Source organism: Lonchura striata, chromosome 28 (assembly GCF_050655825.1).
Source record: "Lonchura striata isolate lonStrDom1 chromosome 28, ASM5065582v1, whole genome shotgun sequence".
Lineage (NCBI taxonomy): Eukaryota > Metazoa > Chordata > Aves > Passeriformes > Estrildidae > Lonchura > Lonchura striata.
The window spans coordinates 6,604,843-6,625,999 of record NC_140730.1 but is presented as its reverse complement, the minus strand read 5'-3'; the positions used below and the strand labels follow the sequence as shown (position 1 = coordinate 6,625,999).

The 21,157-nt window shown below is 61.9% G+C and overlaps 2 protein-coding genes across 8 annotated transcripts; one reads left to right on the top strand and one right to left on the bottom strand.

The window, feature by feature from the left end:
- Positions 1-97: 97 nt before the first annotated feature.
- On the bottom strand, positions 98-10,406 carry HMG20B (high mobility group 20B). 6 transcript variants are annotated; one of them, XM_085562665.1, is made up of 11 exons: positions 10,260-10,406; positions 7,664-7,900; positions 6,437-6,497; positions 4,127-4,226; positions 3,666-3,869; positions 3,359-3,479; positions 3,207-3,256; positions 2,860-2,935; positions 2,470-2,685; positions 1,926-2,058; positions 98-1,235 (listed from the first exon to the last, which is right to left on the bottom strand). In XM_085562665.1, the coding sequence occupies exons 3-11, from the start codon at positions 6,472-6,474 to the stop codon at positions 1,223-1,225; spliced, it is 951 nt and encodes a 316-aa protein (XP_085418791.1). In that variant the 5' UTR covers positions 6,475-6,497; positions 7,664-7,900; positions 10,260-10,406; the 3' UTR covers positions 98-1,222. The 6 variants fall into 6 exon arrangements, with proteins under 6 accessions (XP_085418791.1, XP_085418792.1, XP_021383972.2 ...); XM_085562666.1 differs by having other exon boundaries at positions 7,664-7,765; positions 10,260-10,373; XM_021528297.3 differs by lacking the exon at positions 10,260-10,406 and having other exon boundaries at positions 7,626-7,669.
- Positions 10,007-20,301, top strand: MFSD12 (major facilitator superfamily domain containing 12). 2 transcript variants are annotated; one of them, XM_021528276.3, is made up of 10 exons: positions 10,007-10,428; positions 15,060-15,270; positions 16,098-16,221; positions 16,442-16,639; positions 16,824-16,916; positions 17,000-17,092; positions 17,794-17,964; positions 18,279-18,373; positions 19,045-19,175; positions 19,759-20,301. In XM_021528276.3, the coding sequence occupies exons 1-10, from the start codon at positions 10,140-10,142 to the stop codon at positions 19,851-19,853; spliced, it is 1,500 nt and encodes a 499-aa protein (XP_021383951.2). In that variant the 5' UTR covers positions 10,007-10,139; the 3' UTR covers positions 19,854-20,301. The 2 variants fall into 2 exon arrangements, with proteins under 2 accessions (XP_021383951.2, XP_085418777.1); XM_085562651.1 differs by lacking the exon at positions 10,007-10,428 and adding an exon at positions 12,518-12,725.
- The last annotated feature ends 856 nt before the right edge of the window (positions 20,302-21,157 follow it).

The following is a 21,157-nucleotide window of genomic DNA, read 5'->3' as shown; positions in this document are numbered from 1 at the left end:
TGACGGGCTCAGGGCTGTCACCCACAGAACCACCCCAACAATCAAGCCCAGGATCAGCTCCAGAGCTCCCACTGAGCACAAACACAAAGGGACCAGGGCGGTTTTCTCCCACATTTATTTGCTCCCACCTCCATCCCCAGCCCAGCGGCAGCAGGAGATGGCAAATGGCAGATGCACAGCGCAGGCCCGGCAAGCGAGGGAGGGGTGGGAACACCCCAGTCCCTGTCAGACCCAGGGCCAGGGCCAGGCCCATGTAGTGCTAAGTAAGAAAATAAGACACTCTCTAATTACAGTCTGAGATTAATGACAGGCAGTCCCGGGGACACAAAGCCTGACCCCGGTTGCCAGCACAGTGGTCCCACAAGAGCAGGGGGGCTCAGGCAAAAGGGGCAGGAGGCAAAAGCCAGTGCAGCACACCCAGGGTCCATACAAGCAGGAAAGGGTGGGTCACAACTCCCCTGCTACAGGAGTCCCCACCCTAGGACAAGGTGGGTCCCAGCTCCCCTCTTCCAGGGGTCCCCACTATGGGAGGGGGGTCAGTCCCAGCTCTCCTCTGCTCCCTTCCCCAGGAGGGGGCCACCGTTCCAGCTCCCCTCTGGCCTAAAGAGTTTTATTGCTTTCAGAAGCTCACTGCCTGGTCCCAGATATGGAAGAGAAGAAGGGTGACAGGGGCAGGGACTGAAGGCACCCATCAAATAAAAGCTGAGGCAGGTGGTGGAAAGGAGCTGCCCTCATGCCCTTGCTGGGATGGGACCAAGGGGCTCCCAAGCTGGCCAGGGGACAGGAGGCAGCACCAGCACCAAAGGGGTCTCGGTCACCCACAATTCCCCACAGCCCCAGTTCACCCTAAAGGGGTGTGTTCACTCCAGGCCAAAACCCACCAAAGCCTCCCTGCCTCAGTCAGGCTTCAGGGAGCCCCTGGCTGGCAAGGCAGGGCTGGGGGACCCGGGGGAAAACCAGGAGTGCTCACACCAATGCTGACCCTCTCTCAGCACTGCCCCAGCTGGGCTCTCAGCCCTGTCACCACTTGTCCCCTGAAGCTCAAGGTCCCTGGAGTTTGTGCAGCCGTGGCTCAGGCGGTCAGGGCTGGGGGTCCTGGCTGCAGGAAGGTGCAAGGGGCAGGGGGAGCAGCCAGAGCCCCTGCAGAGACTGTCCCTTGAGTGAGCTCCAAGGGACAGGCCCAGGGCCCAGCCAGGTCCGGGGTCTGGAAGGACTGGTCCTCTCACAAGTGTTCACTGAGAAGGGAGAAAAGCACAGCTGAGTCACAGCATCCTACAATGGTTTGGATTGGAAGGAGTCCTAAAGCTCATCCAGCTCCTCCCTCTGCCATGGCAAGGACACCTTCCACTGTCCCAGGCTGCTCCAAGTCCTGCCCAACCTGGCCTTGGGCACTGCCAGGGATCCAGGGGCAGCCACAGCTGCTCTGGGCACCCTGTGCCAGGGCCTGCCCACCCTGCCAGGGAACAATTCCTGACCAATCTCCCATCCAGCCCTGCCCCCTGGCAGTGGGAACCATTCCCCGTGTCCTGTCCCTCCAGGCCTTGTCCCCAGTTCCTCTCCAGCTCTCCTGGAGCCCCTTCAGGCCCTGCCAGGGGCTCTGAGCTCTCCCTGGAGCTTCTCCTCTCCAGGGGAGCACCCCCAGCTCTCCCAGCCTGGCTCCAGAGCAGAGGGGATCCAGCCCCTTCGTGGAGCATCTCTGTGGGCTTCCCTGGGCTTGCTACAACAGATCAGCACCTTTGGACACGGAGACACCTCCTGAATTCAGGGACTTGGGCTTCCCTCTCCCACAGCTCCCTGAAGCAGCTGCACCATCTCTGCCCATCTCTGTCCACACCTCTCCTGCTCAGCTCCCATCACCACCAGCTGGAGCTCAGCCCTGCAGTGCCCTGGCAACACCTGTGCCACGGCCCCAGCCCTGCACTCACCTGGCAATCCGGGACAGGATCTCCTTGACACGCAGCACCAGCGGCTCATGCTGCAGCGGGTTGCTCTCAATGGCACTGTGCAGTTTGGCCATGTAGAAGTCCAGGGTGCTCAGCGTGGGGGTCTCCCCAGTGCCTGTGAGGTGACAGCCCAGTGAGCAGGGCCAGCAGGGCCCCAGCCCAACCTGCTCATGCGCTGGGGACTGCAGAAGGGATCCCAGCACCAGATGCCATCTCCTGCAGTGGCACAAGCCCAGGAACACAAGGATTTGGGCCAATGTGGGGTGCAGCTGTGTGTGGCTCCAGAGAAGGAAGAATCCCAGCCTGCCCTATCCCAGGACAGGAAAGCCAGCTGGCTGTCACATCCCTGGGCTTCTCGGACAGCTTCCCAAGTGCTGCAGGATCCCACCACAGCAGCAGATGGGCACTTATCACCACCCCACTGCTCCACAGTGCTGCCCTGCATGGGATGGGGGACCCCTCAGTGCCCCTCTGCCCAGGCAGGGGTCCCAGCAGCTGGGGGGCTCCACAGTTGCCCCCAACTCACCGGGAATGGGGAGGGAGGCGAAGCTGGCAGTGAGGGCCTGCCGCACGGACTGGAGCTGCTGCTGCAGGGCCAGGGTCTGCCGCTCCTCCTGCACCAGCTCCTGCTCCAGCTTCTCCTTGGCGCAGTTCATGCTCTCCGTGTGCTTCTGCAGGATGGCATTCTGCTCCTCGAACTCCGTGTTCATCTTGCGCAGGCGCCGCAGCTCGGCCTCCTGGGCTGCAGGACAGCACCGTGTCCGTGGGGACAGACCCTGGACAACCCCCTCATCCCAAACCCAAAGCCAGGCCCACACACAGCTCTTCCAAGCAGCTCTGTGTCACCAACGCCCAGGCTCCAGCCAGGACCTTGTCCCTCCACAGAGGCTTCCCAAGGACCCTCCACAGCCCCTACCCTTGTTTTGGTCCAAGAACTCCTCGGTGAAGATGGGCACATCGAAGGTGGAGAAGGTGTCGCTGCACTCACCAGCCTGAGACAAGAGGGAGGGGTTGGGCAGGGCTGAGCCCACCAGAGAGGACCCCAACACCTTGGGGTCGGGCTGATGAGGGCATTGGGACAGGGTGAGGCCTGGCCCTGTCTGGCAAGTGAGGACGGAGGACAGCTGTGCTGTGCCTCCCACCCCTCCAGGAACCAGGGACTCGCAGACTTAGAACTCCCTCTGCCCACCCACAACTGCAGCCAGCCCAGCAGTGCGAGTGCCTCAGTTTCCCCACACACAGGTAGACCAGACAGTGCCTTACCTTGTGTGGGTGCCCGTTGAGTAGGGTGTTCACGGCCACCGCACCATCCTCTGCAGGGGAGGAAGGAGGTCACCCCAGGGCCCAGCCTCGCGTCCCCAAAAGGTTCTGGCAGCACCTGGCTGGATTCTGAAGCCATTGCTCCCACAACCCACCTTTTTTGATCTTTTTCTCCTGGATCTTCTCCGTGCACATTTTGTAGGCCTCTGACTGCTGGTATTCCCGCAGCTCCTTCATGTACTGCTGCTTCTCTCGCTCTGCCTCGTCCAGGTACCGCTGTGGTGGGTCACAGAGGGGCCTCAGCCTGACCCAACCCAGCCTGCCGGGAGCTGCTGACCTCTCCCTGCCCAGCTCCCACTCCCCAGTACTGGGCCCAGCACCTTTCTTCAAGCAAGCCCAGGGGTTTGGGGGAGCAGGCTCTGGAGCTGCCCAGCCCTGGGGGTCTCCACTGGGGGCCAGTACCTGCTTCTCTGAGAGCTGCAGTTTGCTCCACTCTGCTCCCAGCATCTTTGTGATCTCTGGGAAGGGCAGGTCGGGATGCTGCGTGCGAATCTGCTCACGCCGCTCATTCAGGAAGCGCACGTAGCCTGTCACGGGGGCTTTGGGGCCATTGGGAAGGATCTTCTTCCTCTTCTTGCCCTTGGGCCAGCCCCTCTTCTTCACCGGCTGGCACCCATGGGGAAGGGACAGCCCATCAGGGATCAGAGCCATTGCATCGGTGGGACACAGGAGCAGCCCCTAGGCCCACCTGGGCCACACAGCCCTCAAGGCAAAGTCTGAGCCCCTCCCTGGCCCATGGCAACAGCCACTGACTCATTGGGCTGCTGCAGGGCTGGTGGAGGGGCAGGGGCAGCCCCAGGCCAGGCACCTTGGGCCCCACTCCCAGGGATGGTGTGAGATGGGACACGGGCTCTGGGACTCACCTCCTCCTCCGGCTTCTCGCCGCCCACCCGTGCTGACTCTCCCTTCTCCTGTTTGATGGCCACCAGGAAGTTCCCATGCTGAGCCTTGCCCGTGGCATGTCTGCAACCAGAGCACTGTCAGAGAGGGCTGGGACACCACGGGGACCAACAACGACATGTGCCCCAGCAGCATGACCTCGCAAAACCCTGCACTGGCCATGGAGCCCTTCTTCCCATGAGGGGAGCACTGTGAGCAGGGCAGCCCTGCACACTAAAGCTGCCCTGAAGTCTGGTGACAGCCCTGGGACTCGTCAGGGACATTTGGATGGGGGTTGGCTCTTGGGGTCAGGGAACATTGACAATCACATCCCTGCCTGTCACCTGGGCTTGGGACACACCTTGGTGAGGTGTGCCAGCAGACTCCACAAGGGAGCAGGAGCCACAGGGGTTTGGATCGTGGTGCCAGGGGCACCACCTGGAAGCATCATCCACATCCCAGGAACCCTGGAGGCAGAGGGTGAGGGCAAGGCACTGGCTTGAGCTGCTCTGGCCACAAGTACCCCAGCAGGTTTGTGTTGTCTGTGACACCTCCCTGACACCTTGAGCAGCAGCACTGCAGGGCCCAGCCCCTCTCCCCAGGTCACTGCCATGGCTTCATGGATCAGCTGCTGCTTTGGGGAGAGCCTCCCTGCCCCACTGAGCACCCTGGGTGGGTAGAGCCTCTGTGTCCCACCACAGCATCACCCTGGGGCACGCTAACCCCCGGGCACCTCCTCCAGCTGGCTCCATCCCCCAGCCCTGTCCCATTCACACCCCAGGGTCCTCAAGGCAGCTCCTGCTCTGCTGGAAATGTTTCACCACATCAGAGGAGCCACAAAGGGCTCCTAAGTATAACCAAATGATGCTTGCTTGGGTTCCAACCACGTCTCCAGACTTGGGAACCAGCCCAGGGCCAAACACAAGCCCTGGCACAGACATGTGCCAAAAGTCACAGTGATCCCAGCCTGCTCAGGATGTACCTTGGAATTTCCCCTGTGTCTGCCATATCATCTACCTGGAGCAAACCCCAATCCCTGCAGAGACCCCAAGCTATTGCTCTCCATTTATCGTCCAGACAAGCCATCCTTGCAGTTAACTTAGGGGGCACCTTCTGTAAGCCCCCAGCACAGAGCCTGACACTGCAGTGGCCCTTGTAGAAAAAGTGGGACAAGTCCTTCCACCAGGATCAGAGGCCAACCAGTGCCCTGAATGTGGGCCAACACCCCCACATTCACAAAAAACCTTACAGAAAGGTGTGAGACCATCTCTTCTCCCAGCTCCTGGGGAAAAAGAACTCTCTGAGGTTGTGTAGGGTCATGGCCAGCCTTTGCCTTTATCAGCTCCAAGAGCAATGTTCCCAGTGATGTCCACAGCATCACTGTGTTTGCCAGGAACACACTGATACCCTCCAGCACCAAAAGGATCACCCTCCCGCCTCGTGATACAGATTCCTCTAATGCCTAAGGATGCTTTGAAAAGCAGTCTCAGACAAGATTCCTCTTTAGCCAGTTCATTCTGGCATCCACATCCCTCCACCTCTGAGGCGCTTCCCCATCTGCCAGTCAGGAAGGCCAAGGACAACTCAGGACAGCACAAATCTCAGAGGAATTCAGCCCTTGCTGGTTTTGATCTCCCAATATGCTTAGAATCACAGAATCCTGGAATATCCTGAGCTGGAAGGGACCCCCAGGGATCATCAGCCCAGCCCTGTCCCTGCCCAGACCCCCCAACAGCCCCACCCTGAGCAGCCCTGAGAGCGCTGTCCAAACGCTCCTGCAGCTCTGGCAGCCTCGGGGCCGGGACCATTCCCTGGGGAGCCTGGGCAGTGCCAGCACCCTCGGGGGGAAGAACCTTTCCCTGAGCTCCATGCCAAGGCCTGGCACAGCTCCAGCCCTCGCTGGGCTCCAGGAGCTGTCCCAGAGCAGAGCTCAGCCCCTGCCCCTCTGCCTCCCCTCGGGAGGAGCTGCAGCCCCCAGGAGCCTCCCCTCATCTCCTGTGCTCCAGCTGAACGAGCCAAGTGCCCTCAGCTGCTCCTCAGACCTTCCCCAGCTCCGTGTCCCTCCTTGGGACACTCTCCAACAGCTTTGGATCCTTCTGACCTTGTGGTGCCCAAAGTGCCCCCAGCACTGGAGCTGAGGCTGCCCCAGTGCAGAGCAGAGTGGGACAATCCTTCCTCAGCACACAGACCACCCCCAAGGCTTGGAAGGGGGTGAGTTTCTGCTGCTCTTTCACCAAGGGCGCTGATGCACAGCAGGGTGGCCAGAGGAGATTGTGGCAGGTGGTGGCACTTACAGCAGGGCGGCAGGCGGCTGCTTGGTGCTGTGGGCCATGGGCAGAAGTCTCAGTCAGCACCCTGGGGACAGAGCACAGTTGGCACTGTCATCAAGTTATGGTGCCCACCGGGGTCGCCCTGCTGAAACCCCCCTCGGAGGTGTCTCCCTCGTGGGGAAATCACAGGACCCCTCCCCAAATGGCATTTCCTCCCCAGCCAGCTCCTTATGGGCATCCCCACCCACCCTAGCCCCCAGGATCCTGGCACAAGCTCCAGCCCGCTCCCACTGACCCAACCCTTCCTGGGGGTGCCATTGCAGCTCCCACTGGCTCATTCCCCTGGTCCCCTTCTCAGCATGATCCCCAGTGACCCCTGAGCTCTCCCCCGCAGAACTCCCCTTTCCGAGACCCATCGCAGTCCAACAGCTTCATTCTCAAAACACTCTGCGCCCCTCACCCCCCCTGGCACCCCTCACTGGCCCTCCCCTTCCTGCCCTCCCTCTTGGAGTCCCACCACAGCGCCCCAGTGGGCTCGCCCTCATAACCCACCCTGATAACCCGCCCTCACAACCCGCGACTCGCCGAGCCCCTCAGGAGTCCCGACAGGGGCGCCCCCCCAGAGGATGCCCCACAGGATTCCCCCGCAGGAGCCCCCCCAGGAACACCCTTCCCACAGGAGCCTCCCCAGGATCTCCCCTCAGGAGCGCCCCTCCCAGAGGATTCCTCACAGGATCCCCCCAGAGGATCCTCCCACAGGAGCCCCCCCAGGAATGCCCCTCCCAGAGGATTCCCCACACGCTCTCCCCCCAAGATACCCCCCCAGGATCCCCCCACACAGGATCCCACCCCAGGATTCCCCCACACGCTCCCACCCCAGGATCCCCTCACACGCTCCCCCCAGGATTCCCCACCCCAGGATCCCCTCACACGCTCTCCCCAGGATCCCCCCACACGCTCCCCACCCCAGGATCCCCCCACACGCTCCCCCCCACGATCCCCACACACAGGATCCCCCCCCACACGCTCCCCACCCCAGGATCCCACCCCAGGATCCCCCCACACGCTCCCACCCCAGGATCCCCTCACACGCTCCCCCCAGGATTCCCCACACACAGGATCCCACCCCAGGATCCCCCCACACGCTCCCCACCCCAGGATTCCCCACACACAGGATCCCACCCCAGGATCCCCCCACTCGCTCCCCCCTCACAGGTCCCCCCGTCCGGACCCGCCGCCGCCGCCGCTCACCTGACCACGCCCCTCTATTATTATGCAAACGAGGCTCCCGCCGCAGCGCCGCCGATTGGCCGCTCGGCGCCGACTCGCCGAGCGGAGCCAGACGCGGGTTGGCTGGATGAGATTACGTCAGAGGGAAGCGGCGGAAGAGGGATCGGGGCTGGCGGGCGCGGCGCGCGCGCGCTGCTGGCGGCCCGACCAATCAGCAGCCAGCGTGGGGACGAGGAAGTGTTGTGGACGGGGCAGCGCCTTAAAGGGGCAACGACAAACAGGTGGGGACGCAGCTCCTATGGCCCTCTGTGGGCAGCGCTTTAAAGGGGCAACGCCACGGCGGCGTCCCAGCGCGCCGCCCCATTCCGGTGACTCCAGTGTCTTCCCACCGCTCCCAGTAACCTCGGTACCCACCGCGGGGCTGGGCCACTGGTTCAGCTACCCTGCTCCACTGCTCCCTCAATCTCAGTACCCACCCAGCGGGGGGTACCCATGACACCAGTACTTATCCTAGAGTCCCAGTGATCCCAGTACACCCCCAACACTGCTTCCTGTCACCCCAGTACAGCCCATACTAGTTCCAGTGACCCCATTAAATACACAAGGGGAGGTCCCCCACGACCTCCAGTCTGCTCCCAGTGTCTCCAGTATTCACACAGCTGGGGATCCCTACGATGTCGGTAGTCACCACAGAGTCCCAGTGGCCCTAATACTCTTGTCTAGAGGGTCTCAGTGCCTCCAGTACTGTTCATACTGGTCCCAGTGACAACAGTAGCTACTCAACAGGAGCTCCCAGCTGCCCAAGTAAGCCCACGCTACTCTCAGTCACACCAGTATTCACCCTACAGGGGTGTCCCACGACTCCAGTAACCACCCCAGAGTCCCAGCGACCCCACACTGTCCCCAGCAACCCCAGTGGGGACCATAATGGCCCCAGGCACATCATTACCCAGAAGGTCCCAGTCACCCCAGTACCCCCACTGACTCCTACTAACCCCAGTGCCCATCCAAGCAGAGGGTCCCTATGACATCTGTAGTCATCCCAGCGTCCCAGTGACTCCCAGCTGACTGGTTCCAGTGCCCACAATCCTTGTACCCTCACTCCTGTAGTCTGACACTCCCCACGAGGTGCATACTGGAGTATTGGGGTGACTGGGAGCAGTGTGATGGTGGACTGGGATCCCTGGAACTCCGGCAACTGCAGGCATCATGGGGATCCCTCACTTGGATAACCAGGGTTGCTGGAGCAGTGAGGATGTACTGGTGTCACTGGAATTCTGGGGTGCCTAATGGCAGCACAGGGACCATCCCCTTGCTAAGGTGGGCATTGAGGTCACTGGGAGCAGTGTGGATGTACTGGAGTAACTGGGACATTCCCTCGTGGGTAATGGGACTGTTACAGGCAGCACTGGTGTGACTGGGAGCTGTGTGAGGGTTCTGGGCTCTGCGGGACTGCTGTGGGCAGGGCAGGAGTGACTGGGAGTGTGGGAGAAATGCTGGGAACAGCACTGGTGTGACTGGGAGCAGTACAGGGCCAGTACTGGTGTGACTGGGAGCACTGTGGGGACAGCGCTGATGTGACTGGGAGCAGTGTGAGAGTAACATTGCTGCAACTGGGAGTAGCATGGGGACATTACTGGTTTGACTGGGAGCACTAAGGGGACAGCATTGATGTCACTGGAGCAGTGCAGGGGTGATACTGGTGTGACTGGGAGCAGTATGGGGGCAACAATGGTGTGACTGGGAGCAGTGCCATGGTACTGGTGTGACTGGGAGCAATACAGGGCCTCTACTGGTGTGACTGGGAATGGCGTGGAGTAGCTATGATGTGTCTGGGAACAGTGTGGGAACAGCAGTGGAGTGCCATGGGATTGGAGCGGGGATGGTACTGGTGTAACTGGGCACTCACCCACTGTGCGGGCATCCCTGGTGTAACTGGTGTAACTGGGCACTCACCCACTGTGCGGGCATCCCTGGTGTAACTGGTGTAACTGGGCACTCACCGGCTGTGCGGGCATCCCTGGTGTAACTGGTGTAACTGGGCACTCACCCACTGTGCGGGCATCCCTGGTGTAACTGGGCACTCACCCACTGTGCGGGCATCCCTGGTGTAACTGGTGTAACTGGGCACTCACCCGCTGTGCGGGCATCCCTGGTGTAACTGGTGTAACTGGGCACTCACCCACTGTGCGGGCATCCCTGGTGTAACTGGTGTAACTGGGCACTCCCCGGCCGTGCGGACATCCCCGGTGGAGCCGGGCGCTCCCCGGTGGGCGGACATCCCCGGTGGAGCCGGGGATCCCGTCCCGCCTCCCGCTGCCCGGGCCGCCCCGCCCAGCACGGATCTCCGGGGGATGCGGGGGATCAGCGGAGCCGGCCGGTCCCTCCCTGTCCCTGCCATCTCCTCCCTCCGCGTCCCTCCCCGTTCCCTCCCATTCCCGGCGGTCCCTCCCGCCGGGCCCGTGCCGCCGCCGTCCCCGCGGGCTCAGGCCGGGCCATGGCGGAGCCGCCGCGGTCGCCGCCGTCCCCGGGCCCGGCGCTGCCGCTGCGGGCGCGGCTCAGCTTCGCGTGCGGCCACTTCCTGAACGACGCGTGCTCGGCGCTGTGGTTCACCTACCTGCTGCCCTTCCTGCACGCCGTGCTCGGCTACGGGCACGGCGCGGCCGGCGGGCTGCTCCTGGCCGGGCAGGCGGCCGACGGGCTCTGCACGCCCCTGCTCGGCTTCGAGGCCGACCGCGCCCACGGCTGCGGCCGCTGCGGGCGCAGGAAGGGCTGGCACCTGGCCGGTGGGTGCGGGGACCGGAGGGACCGGAGACACCTGGGCGGAGGGCGCGGGGAGCGGGAGCTCTGATGGGGGGAGCCGGGTGGAGAGAGCTGACCCCGGGAGAGCCTTTCTAGGGTGTCTTGAGTGGGCGACATCCGAGGGGGGAACTTTACTGCGGTGCTGTAAGTAGAGCGGGATGACGCCGGGGGAGCTTTCCGTGTGTCGGTGTTGCGGAACAACCGGCAGAGCCTTTCTGGGATGCTCTAAGGGAAGAGGGATGGCCTCGGGGGAGACTTGCTGGGGTGTCTGTGTTGGGGGACATCCAGAGCCCTTCTAGGGTGCTCTAAGTGGAGAGGGGTGGCCCCGAGGGACCCTACTTTGTTGCTGTGTGTTGAAGGACACACGAGGGAACCTTAGGGTGGCCCAAGGGTACCTATCCAAGGTATCTCGGGTGAAAATGGGTGGCCCCAGGGTGGCCTTTCTGCGCTGGCCCAGATGGAAATGAATGGCCATAGGGAGCCTTTCTGGGGTGCCTTCGGTGGGACACACTGCTGGGGTGCCAAAGATAAGAGATGGGTAACCCTGAGGGGCTTTGGTTGCGGGAGGGGAGGAGTATGGCTGTGAGGGAGACCTTCTGGGGTGCTCTGGGTTGGGGGCACCTGGGGGAGCCTTTTTGGGACGCTCTAAGTGGAGAGGATGGCTCTGGGGGTGCCTTTCTAGGGTGTTCTGAGGATGTGACCGAGGGTGCCTATCTAAGGTGACGTGAAAATGGGTGACCCTGGGGGATATTTTCGGGGATGCCGGGGGTGGGAGACACCCTCCTGGGGTGCCCAGAAGGGAGAAGTTTGGCCACAGGCAGCATTTCTGAGTTTCCCTGAGTTGGGGCTACCCAGGGGAACCTTTCTGGGATGCCCTAAGAAGGGATGACCATGGAGAAACCTTTTTAGGATGCCCAGGGTGGGGGACAGTGGGAGATGCTGGGTGGAGGGGTTGGCCCCAAGCAGCTCTGCTGGGGGGACATGGGGGTGGACACTCTGCTGGGGGACCCTGTGGGGACATGGAGGAGCCCCTCTGGGATACAGGATCAGCCGCAGGGTACCTTTCTGGGGTGCCCTGGAAGAGGGGGAGCAAGTCCAAGGGTGCCTTGGGGGATCAGCCTTGGGAGTTCCCTGGAGCAGGGAGGAACCAGGGTGCCTTGTGGCATGGAGGTCTCCCTGAAGATGTGGGAGCCTTTCCGGGGAGGGGGACCATCATGTGGCAGTGAGGTGGGGACAGGGTCTCCCCAGCCGGAGAGGGGCAGCCCCAGGGGTGAGCAGAAGGGAGGCCTTGAGTGGAAGGGAGCAGCTCTTCCATGGAAGGGAGAGCTGCCCTGGGGGCTCTTGGGGCTCTGCCCCTGTGGAAGGTGAAGGGGCTCTGGTGTGTGCCCTGGGTGACAGGATATGGGTCTGGGGTGCCTTGTGAGGAGGGGATAGCCTGGGGAGGTGCCTTTCTGGGATCCCCAGCAGCAGCGAGGTGGGGACAGAGTTGCTCCATGTCTAGGGGACAGTGGGATGCTGAGCCTGGATGGGGAAGGTGCACCATGGTATCCCTGTCCTGTCTGGGACCATCCCACCCCAGCGGGCTCGCCACTGTCCCTCAGGTTTTGTGCGTGTGGGTGGCAGTGAGCTGAGGCAAGAGCCATGTGCTCAGACCTTGGAGATACAGCAAAACCAAGTAAAAACCATCAGTAAAATCTGGGCTTTCCCAAAAGCCCAGGTGCTTCCTGAGCAGCTCTCAGTGTCCCCGGGGCGGGGGACCCTATGGTGCGGGGCCTTTGGCTGTGCTGGGGCTGTGCACCCCGGGGGCCAGCAGTGGGGTACAGCTATGGGATGCACAGGAGGCTCTGGCTCACAGGAATTATTGACAGGTTTGTCTTGCATTCTGCCCTAGGTCAAAAAATGCAATGGAGTGCAGGGGCTGGTGGGGACCCATCTGTTGAGGTCCCTCTCTGAGGGGACAGTGTGGTGTAGAGAGAGGTCCTCGGTTCCTCTCTGAGGGGACAGCATGGCCTGAAGAGGGGTCCTTGGTGCCGTGACTAGTGCAGGAGCCTGCACATCCTGCTTAGCTGGTATTGGGGACGGGGCAGTTGATGGAAAAAACGGCCATTGATAACAACCCTCGGTAACATCGGGCACTGCCTCGCCCAGAGCACACCCGTGGGGAGGGAGGACGGTTGCAGTGTGGCTCCTCTTATCTTGATCCCAAATTTATCTCGACCAATGCTTTGTGCAACTCAACGGCAGCCTGATAAGGCGTCTGACCCCGCCGGAGCTTGGCTTGGTGAGTCAGGGAGAGTGCTGGCGGGGCAGCTTCACCCCTGCCCCAGCCCCAGCCGCATCGGCAGCCTGGATTTAGGGAAGTGGCCGGAGCTGTTTCCTCCCCCTGCTCCAGCCGGCTGCTGCCCAGCGAGCAGAGGAGAAATGCTAACTCAGGCTGTGCAGGGAGCAGAGCACAGCCCGGGGCAGGCTGCAGCAGGCACCAGGCTGTTTTCCAGACCTGTTTTCCTTCTTCCCAAGGCGGGGGGATTCCCCGGCGCCCACCTTGGCTGACCACAGAGTGACAGCGGTGGTGGCAAACCCACCGGATCCGGCTGCGCCGGGGCCACCGGGCTCCCTCGATCACGCTGCAGCGAGGGCTGTTGTGTCTCGTCCGGTGGCAAACCCGTGCTCAGATCAGAGGAAACGTTGTGTAACCGCAGCCTCGGGGCGGGGGAGACACCACGAGTTGCTATCGTGGCATCTTCCCACCGCCCCGGGGGTTCCCACAGGCGCTCCCGGCTGTCCCTGCCTGCTCGCCGGCTCTTTCATGGGGTCCGGCCTCCTGAAGCAGGGGGAGGAAGGGTGAGCGGCTCTTTGCTGCCTGTCTCAGCCTGTCTGGCAGTGCTGTTCCAAAATACCTGCCCCGGGCGCCTGTGCTGAGCAGCTGGTGTTCTCATGACCTGCCCCGCAGGGCCAGAGATGAGAAGCTGGGCCTTTGCTGCCATGGGGTGCTGCAGGCAGGGCAGAATGGTCTCGGCTGCGCTCCCTTGGCCCTGCATGGGAGAGCAGGGGGTCCCCAGGACCCCCCTGACCCAGTGCAGACACTCCTGGGCACTTGGGGTACATGGCTATTGGGGTGCAGCCCTGTGCCAGACGGGCACAGCTCCTTGGGGTGGCCAGTGGGGTGACCCTGGTGTTGGACACTGCCTGTCCCAAGGGGCCACGAGGAGGAGGTGACACTCCTGTGGTTGTGTAGGTGGCGATGGCTCAAGGGTGGGCACAGGAGCAGCCCTGGAGGCTGCAGCAGCCGGGTCCCACAGCTCCTGCCCCAGTGCTCCCCTGAGAGCCCTCACAGCCCAACAGCATTGCAGAGCCTGACCCTGTGGGGCCCTGGCACCCTCACCCCGCATCTGGGCCCAGCTAAAACCCAGGGAACAGAGAGGATCTGGGCTGGTTTGAGCCCTCATGGACCTTTCCATGCCTGTGGTTTGGGGCACAGGCACCACATGTGCCTGAGTCCCCTGTCCTCCAGAGGTCCTGGAGCACCAAAGCTGAGCACTGTGAGCCAGTGTGGGGACCCAGCACCCTTGGTGGGATGGATGGGGCTGGGCGGGATTGTCACTGCTACCCTTGGCTTTGCCCTGGCCTGCATGGCTGTGCTGTGTAGGAGCGAGGAGGAGGAGGAGGAGGAGGAGGAGGAGGAGGAATTCCCCTTCATGGGTGGGAGGAAGAGGAATCACTCATGAGGAAGAGAGGTTCTTGCAAAGTGGAGAGGATACCCTGGGGGCCTGGCAAAGCAGGTTCCCCTCAGCTGTAGGCATGGCTCTTCATCAGCACACAGTGAAGCTGAGGATATGTAGGACAGTACAGGGGGACGTGGGACAGGATACCAGGCTCTGCATTGGGGCCTGGGGGTCTGTGGAGCCGCTTGGCAGATAGATTCTGTAACTCTGGGAAAGGGGAGGGTGAGGCCAAGCTGGCCTGTGTGCCCCACACAGGGCCCCGATGTGCTGCGTCCCTGTGGCTGTCCCGCCACAGCAGAGGGAGGAGCCTGGCTCTGATGTCCCTGACTCAGTGGGCCCTTCCTGGAGCCCCCGTGGCTCTGTGTCACCCTGTCATGCTGCGGGTGATGTCTGTAAGTGAGGTGGAAGCACAGCTCTCTCTGCCAGCCCCACTCTGCCAGCCCCATGGGAGAGGGGACATGGAGACAGGCGGGGTGCCAGTGCTCGTGGGACAGCCAGAGCCCTCCCAGTCTAGGGGTGCCTTATCATCATGGGCAGGCAGCAGGGAGGGGTTATCTGACTGGATATCTGCACTGGGGACAGCCAGAACCTCCTGGTGTCTGTGGGTGTGACACTGAGGGTCTGTCGTGGGGTGTCTTGAGGAGACAGAGCAGTGCTAGTGCTGTGCTGGGGAAGGACCTTGATTAGGGGGTGTCTGTCTGGGCTGGGTGCCACATTTCCTGTGCAGGATGGGCTGAGGGGGTGTCTGGAGCTCCACGTGTCTCATCTGTCTGGGGAAGAAGCTTACCTCTCTCCCCAGCTCTGGGGTAGAACCTGTCCTAGAGAGGGCTGTGTGTGTCACATTGGAGTCTCAGCCAGGTGTGCAGCCTCTCACTGCTCCACTCTCTCCCCAGGCACCACCTGTGTCCTCGTGTCCTTTCCCTTTGTCTTCAGCCCCTGCCTGGCCTGCAGAGACAGCACTCCACAATGGGCAGCCTTCATCTACTACCTCCCCTTCATCATCATCTTTCAGTTTGGGTGGGCAGCCACACAGGTGTCCCACCTGGCCCTCATCCCTGAGCTGGTGAGCAGTGACCATGGGAAGGTGGAGCTCACGGCTTTCAGGTGAGCACAGCCACACCTGGAGGTCACCTGAGCGTGGGGGAGCTGCCCTGGGTCCCATCACTGTGTGACAGGAGGACTCTGGGTGCTGTGACACACCAGACACTCTTGGCCTGGCAGGACAAGGACTTGGCCATGTGGGTGTCCTGTGGGATTTGCCAAAGGACTCTGGTCCTGGATTGGTGACCCAAAGCCTTTGGTGGCAGGAGGGAATGTCTTGATGGCAGGGATGTCAATGACACATCCCGTGGGACACTTCCCTGAGCTGGGGACACTTCTCCTTTGGGAATGGACGGTGGCATTTAGGGTGGCATCTGGGAGGGACTGTCCCTCCCAGATGCCCTCAAGGAGAGTTGGACACAGCTCTGGATACTGTTCTGGAGGTGAGATGTCTCCAGGGCCAGGTGGGCAGTGCACTTGGCTCATCTCTGTCAGGACTGGGATATGGGATGGGATGTTTATTCCTTGGAGCAGGGTGAGCAGGGAGGATGTGGGGTAACTGTGGGTCCAAGTGGTCCCATTCTGGGGTACTGGGTCAGGCAGCTCCTGGCACTCTTGAAGCAGAGGTGAGCTGTGCCTGGGGGGGGAACAGACTGACCTGTAGGGATCTTGGTTTCCTCCCAGTCGTGCCCCGAGGCTTGGACTGGGCACACTGGGAATTGCAGCATTAAGGCTGAGGCCTGGCCAGGTGCCATGTCACCTCAGCCATGACACTGGGGTGCAGAGGCTGTAGCACGTCTGGCTCGGAGGGCAGCTGTGGGCAGTGGTGTCCTGCTGTGCTGTCCCCATGCTTATCCCTCTGCATCACCCCAAGGTTTCCTTCTGCTCAGGTATGCCTTCACTGTCATGGCCAACATCACTGTGTACGGCCTGACCTGGCTCCTGCTGAACTTCCAGACCGACCAGCCCGACCACATGGAGCACCTGGGCCCACAGGACATCCCTGTGTTTCGGGTGAGTGGCAAGGCATAGTCCCTGGGCTTCCCTCTTCCCATGGCTCAGCTGGGGAGGTACTGGAGGGAGTCAGGGGGCAGTGCCATAAAACCTCACCAACTGGGCCAGAGCCACACTGAGCCCTCCGTGGGGTTTGGACATGCCTCCTTACCCTCCAGACTGCTGGGGGGCTGATGGTGGGCTGCTCCCACTGCTGTGCTCACCCCCACTACCTCACCAGAACTTGGCCCTCATTGTGGTGGGGCTGGGGGCCGTGTTCTCCCTCATCTTCCACCTGGGCACCAAGGAGAAGCCGTACCCACCAGGGGTGCTACCCGAGTCAGAGGAGAGCACCCCACTGCTGCACAAGGAGCCCTCGGGCCCCCCACGCCCACTGCTGCTCTGGAAGGACTGGCTGCTGGAGCCCTCCTTCTACCAGGTATGGCCTGGGCTGCTGCCACGGGGCTTGCCTAGGAATGGGTGGGGATGGAGAGAGGAGCTGTTCTGGGCACCCATCCACCCCCTCAGAGGGGCCATCCTCTTGCTGCTGGGCACCTGTGCCATGACAGCTGGGCAGGGCAGGTCCTTCCCACAGGCTGAGCCCTGGCCCTGTCCCCTCCCAGGTCGCGGTGCTCTACATGGCCACCCGCCTCATCGTCAACCTGTCCCAGACCTACATCGCCATGTATCTGACCAACTCGCTGCTGCTCTCCAAGGTGGGCCAGGGCAGGTCCAGGGGTGCGTGAGAAGGTGTCCCGGTGTGGCCTGGGGCTCATCTCCCTGTCCTTGTCCCTTGCAGAAGTACATTGCCACCATTCCCCTAGTGATGTACGTCAGTGGGTTCCTCTCCTCATTCCTCATGAAACCTGTGAACAAATGGATTGGTCGGAATGTGAGTCCAGGGTGCTGGAGAGGTTGGAGTTTGACCCCAGGAGAGCACCAGGGGCCAAATCCTGGCTGTGAGCAAAGCTCCTGGCACACCTGAGCTGGAGAGCAGAGACTCCTCATGGACCCTCTGTCAGCAACCACCTACTGCAGCATAAATCCTGGGACTGGGTGTGGTGGGCAGGGATGGGATCTGGGTCCTGCTGGGACTGGGGGTAGTGGGCAGGGATGGTGGCAGGGGCCTGTCTTGTACATCTCTCAGGCTGGGGAAAGCAATGCTGGCCCAGAGTTACCATGTCCATGCAGGCCTGACTGGGCTGCAGAGCCCTGTGGTGCCCATCAGGGACAGAGCGGGGGTCTGGTTACACTGGCCAGGGTGGGCACACAGTCTGCAATGCCAGCAGGAGGGACCTGCTTCCCTAGTGTGTCCCCTCTGTGCTGTTGGGTGCCAGTGGAGTGTCCCCTGCCCTCACAAACACACTTCCACAACTTTGCCTGGGCTTAACCCTTGGGCTGCAGAACAGCCTGGAGCACAGCAAGGACCTGCTTTTGGGGTCTCCTTGTTTAAATACAGCTGGGACAGAGCCAGGGCTATCCCTCATGGGTCCTGGGCAATCTGGCCTCATGCCCTCCCTGCTTGCTCCTCCCTCACCAAGTGCCAGCTGATGTTTGAACTTCCTCTTCTCCCTCTGCCCGTCCCCATCACAGCTGACTTACTTTGTGGGCATCCTGGTGGTCCTGGCCTTTGCCTCCTGGGTGGCCCTGGCCAGGCCAATAGGAGATGAGATCTACGGGCTGGCGGTGCTGCTCGGGGCCGGCTCAGCCACCATCCTGGTCACGTCCCTGTCTATGACTGCAGATCTCATCGGCACCAACACGGTACGGCCACTGCTCCTGCTGGGATGGAGTGGGGGTCATGGCAGGCACAGCACCCACGGTCTGGAGTGGGCAGTGCTCAGGGTTAGGGGATGGAGACGCGGGGAGGGGGCTCTGCTGGGCCCTGTGTGCTGTGCCCGTGTGCTGTGCCCATGCTCTGCTGCTGTGCTGCAGTGAGGGCTCTGCCCATGAGAGGGCACACGGCGCGGCTCAGCGCGGCACAGCGCGGCACAGAGCGGCTCAGCGCGGCTCAGCGCGGCTCAGCGCGGCACAGCGCGGCTCAGTGCGGCTCAGCGCGCTTCCCTCTCCTCCCGCAGCACAGCAGCGCGTTTGTCTACGGTGCCATGAGCTTCACGGACAAGATGGCCAATGGCCTGGCTGTGATGTTGATCCAGAACCTGCACCCCTGCCCGTAAGTGTCTCTGCAGAGCTGGGACCCCCATCGCTTGGGGGCCATGAGGAAATATTCCAGGGTTGGAGCAAGAGACATGGGAGGGAACCAGCTTGGATTTGTAGACTCCCACAATGGTTTGGATTGGAAGGGACCTTAAAGTTCATCTCCTTCCACCTCCTGCCATGGGCAGGGACACTTTCCACTACATCTGGTTGCTCCAAGCTCTGTCCAGCCTGGACTAGAAGACTTCCAGGGATGGGGCAGCCACAGCTGCTCTGGGCAACCTGTGCCAGGGCTTTCTCACCCTCAAAGGGAAGAATTCTTTCCCAATATCCCATCTAACCCTGCCCTGTGGTAGAAAGCAGCCATTCCTCCATGTCCTGCCCCCCCATCTCTTGTCCCAAGTCCCTCTCCAGCTCTCATGGAGCCCCTTTAGGCACTGGAAGGGTCTCTGAGGTCTCCCTGGAGGCTTCTTTTGTCCAGCTCTAATTTGCCTTAAACCCTTCTTCACCTTCTCTCCCGGCCGTGGATGAGGGCTGAAGCCATACCCTGAGGATATCCTTGCCCTGGGCCTTCCCCTCACATCCCAGTGGAAACCAGTCCTGAGTCTGACTGAGGACGTGGGACCATTGCCCATAGCCTGGGACCCCAGTCCTGGCCTCCAACCACATTCCTGCCTGTCCTCGCAGGACTGAGCTGTGCTGCCCTGCCTGTGTCGAGTTCTACCGCTGGGTGATGGTGCTGGTCACTGGTGGCATTGCTGTCACCGCTGTCACCACACTGTGCTCCATCATCGTGTGGCCCATCCGGATCCGCTGCCGTGAGTGGGGCTGAGGGCTTGGGGGCAGCCCAAGGTGTGTGGGGCTGGGGGCACTGGGAACCCTGTGGTCAGTGCTAGCCTGGACTAACGCCACAGTGTCTTTGCAGATGGCCCCAGTGGGGCAGCGGTGGGAGCACTGTTGTTACTGGGCTGGCTTGTGGCCATGCTTGCAGGGGAACCCTCACAGTAGGACACAGGGCAGGGTCACCGTCTCAGTTCCCTGCTGCCTATAGAGAGGGGCTGTGTTTGCTTGCTGTGCCCTTCTGGAGGGCAGCACCCCCCTGGCCTGGTTATGGCCATGCTGGCCCTGGGGCTCCAAGGGGTGGCAGCAAATGTGGGGGACTACGGGCTGACCCTTGACAGGCTGAGTAGCCAGCAGTCCTGCTCAGTGCCTGCTCTGCCCCTCGGGGTGCCAGTGCCTTGCTGTGGTTGGGGGAACAGGACAGACCCCTCATGCTGCTTGGGGCCATGTTGGGTCATGCCCTTGGTGCTAGCAGAAGAGTCCAGGAGGACCAGGCCAGCACGTGAGGGTCACCCCACACTGCCATCTCTCCTGACCTGTCCCTTCCTCCTCTTCCTCCAGGTGCTGTCAGCCTGCAGGGGCTGAGCAGCGCAATGACCCCTGAAAGCGGCAGCACTGAGGGAGAGAGCCAGAGCGGCACCGTCAACGTCAACTGAACGGGGCTGTGTCCTCAGGGCTGTGTCCTCGGCCACCGTGTCCTCAGGGCTGTGTCCTCAGGGCTGTATTCTCGGCCACCATGCCCTGGGCCACCGCGGCGCCACACTCCGAGCCTGGAGGGTGCCCTGCACTGGGGGCACCGGACTCTGGGGAGGGGGTGACCCCCGTCTCCTCGCACTGGACTCACATTCCCACCCTGACCCCCTGTCCCCGCCCTGGGCTCTGGTGTCCCGACCCCGCCGGGCCGATGAAGGCTGTCCCAGGTGCGGTGTCACCGGTGCAGGGTCACCTGTCACCTCTCTCCTGCACAATGAACACTAGAAGGGCCTAGGCCAGGCCGGGGCAGCCTCACAAGAGGGCGGCGCTGGGCCCGAGGTTTTAACCTGCTTTTGTAAGGTCAATACGTACAAACGGCACTTTATAAAGAAGAAGGAGAGAAAAAGCCAAGCGCAGCTGACGGCCCCGGACGGGGGGCGGGCTCCGCTGCGGGGTGCGGAGGGCACGGCTGGGCTGGGAGCAGGGTTGGGGCGCCCGGGCCGGGGGGCGCCCCGGGGGCCGGGGGGCGGCACCGCCCCCAGCGGCCATGGCGGGCAGCGCTGCGGAACGCGATTGGTCCGTGCGCGGTACCGCCCCCCGCCGGACAGCCAATGGGAGCGGCCCGCGCGCGGCGGGGGCGGGGACTGCGAGGGAGGGAGAGAGTGAGAGTGTGAGTGAGAGTGTGAGTGTGAGAGTGTGACAGTGAATGTGTGAGAGTGAGAGTGTGTGAGTGTGTGTGTGAATGTGAGAGTGTGTGACAGTGAATGTGTGAGAGTGACTGAGAGTGTGAGTGTGTGTGAATGTGAGTGTGACAGTGAATGTGTGAGAGTGAGTGAGAGTGTGAGTGTGTGTGTGAATGTGAGAGTGTGACAGTGAATGTGTGAGAGTGAGTGAGAGTGTGAGTGTGTGTGTGAATGTGAGCGTGTGACAGTGAATGTGTGTGAGTGTGAGTGTGAGTGAATGAGAGAGTGTGTGACAGAGAATGTGTGAGAGTGAGTGAGAGTGTGAGTGTGTGTGTGAATGTGAGCGTGTGACAGTGAATGTGTGTGAGTGTGAGTGTGAGTGAATGTGAGAGTGTGTGACAGAGAATGTGTGAGAGTGAGTGAGAGTGTGAGTGTGTGTGTGAATGTGAGAGTGTGACAGTGAATGTGTGTGAGTGTGAGTGTGTGTGAATGTGAGAGTGTGTGACAGAGAATGTGTGAGAGTGAGTGAGAGTGTGAGTGTGTGTGTGAATGTGAGTGAGTGTGTGACAGTGAATGTGTGAGAG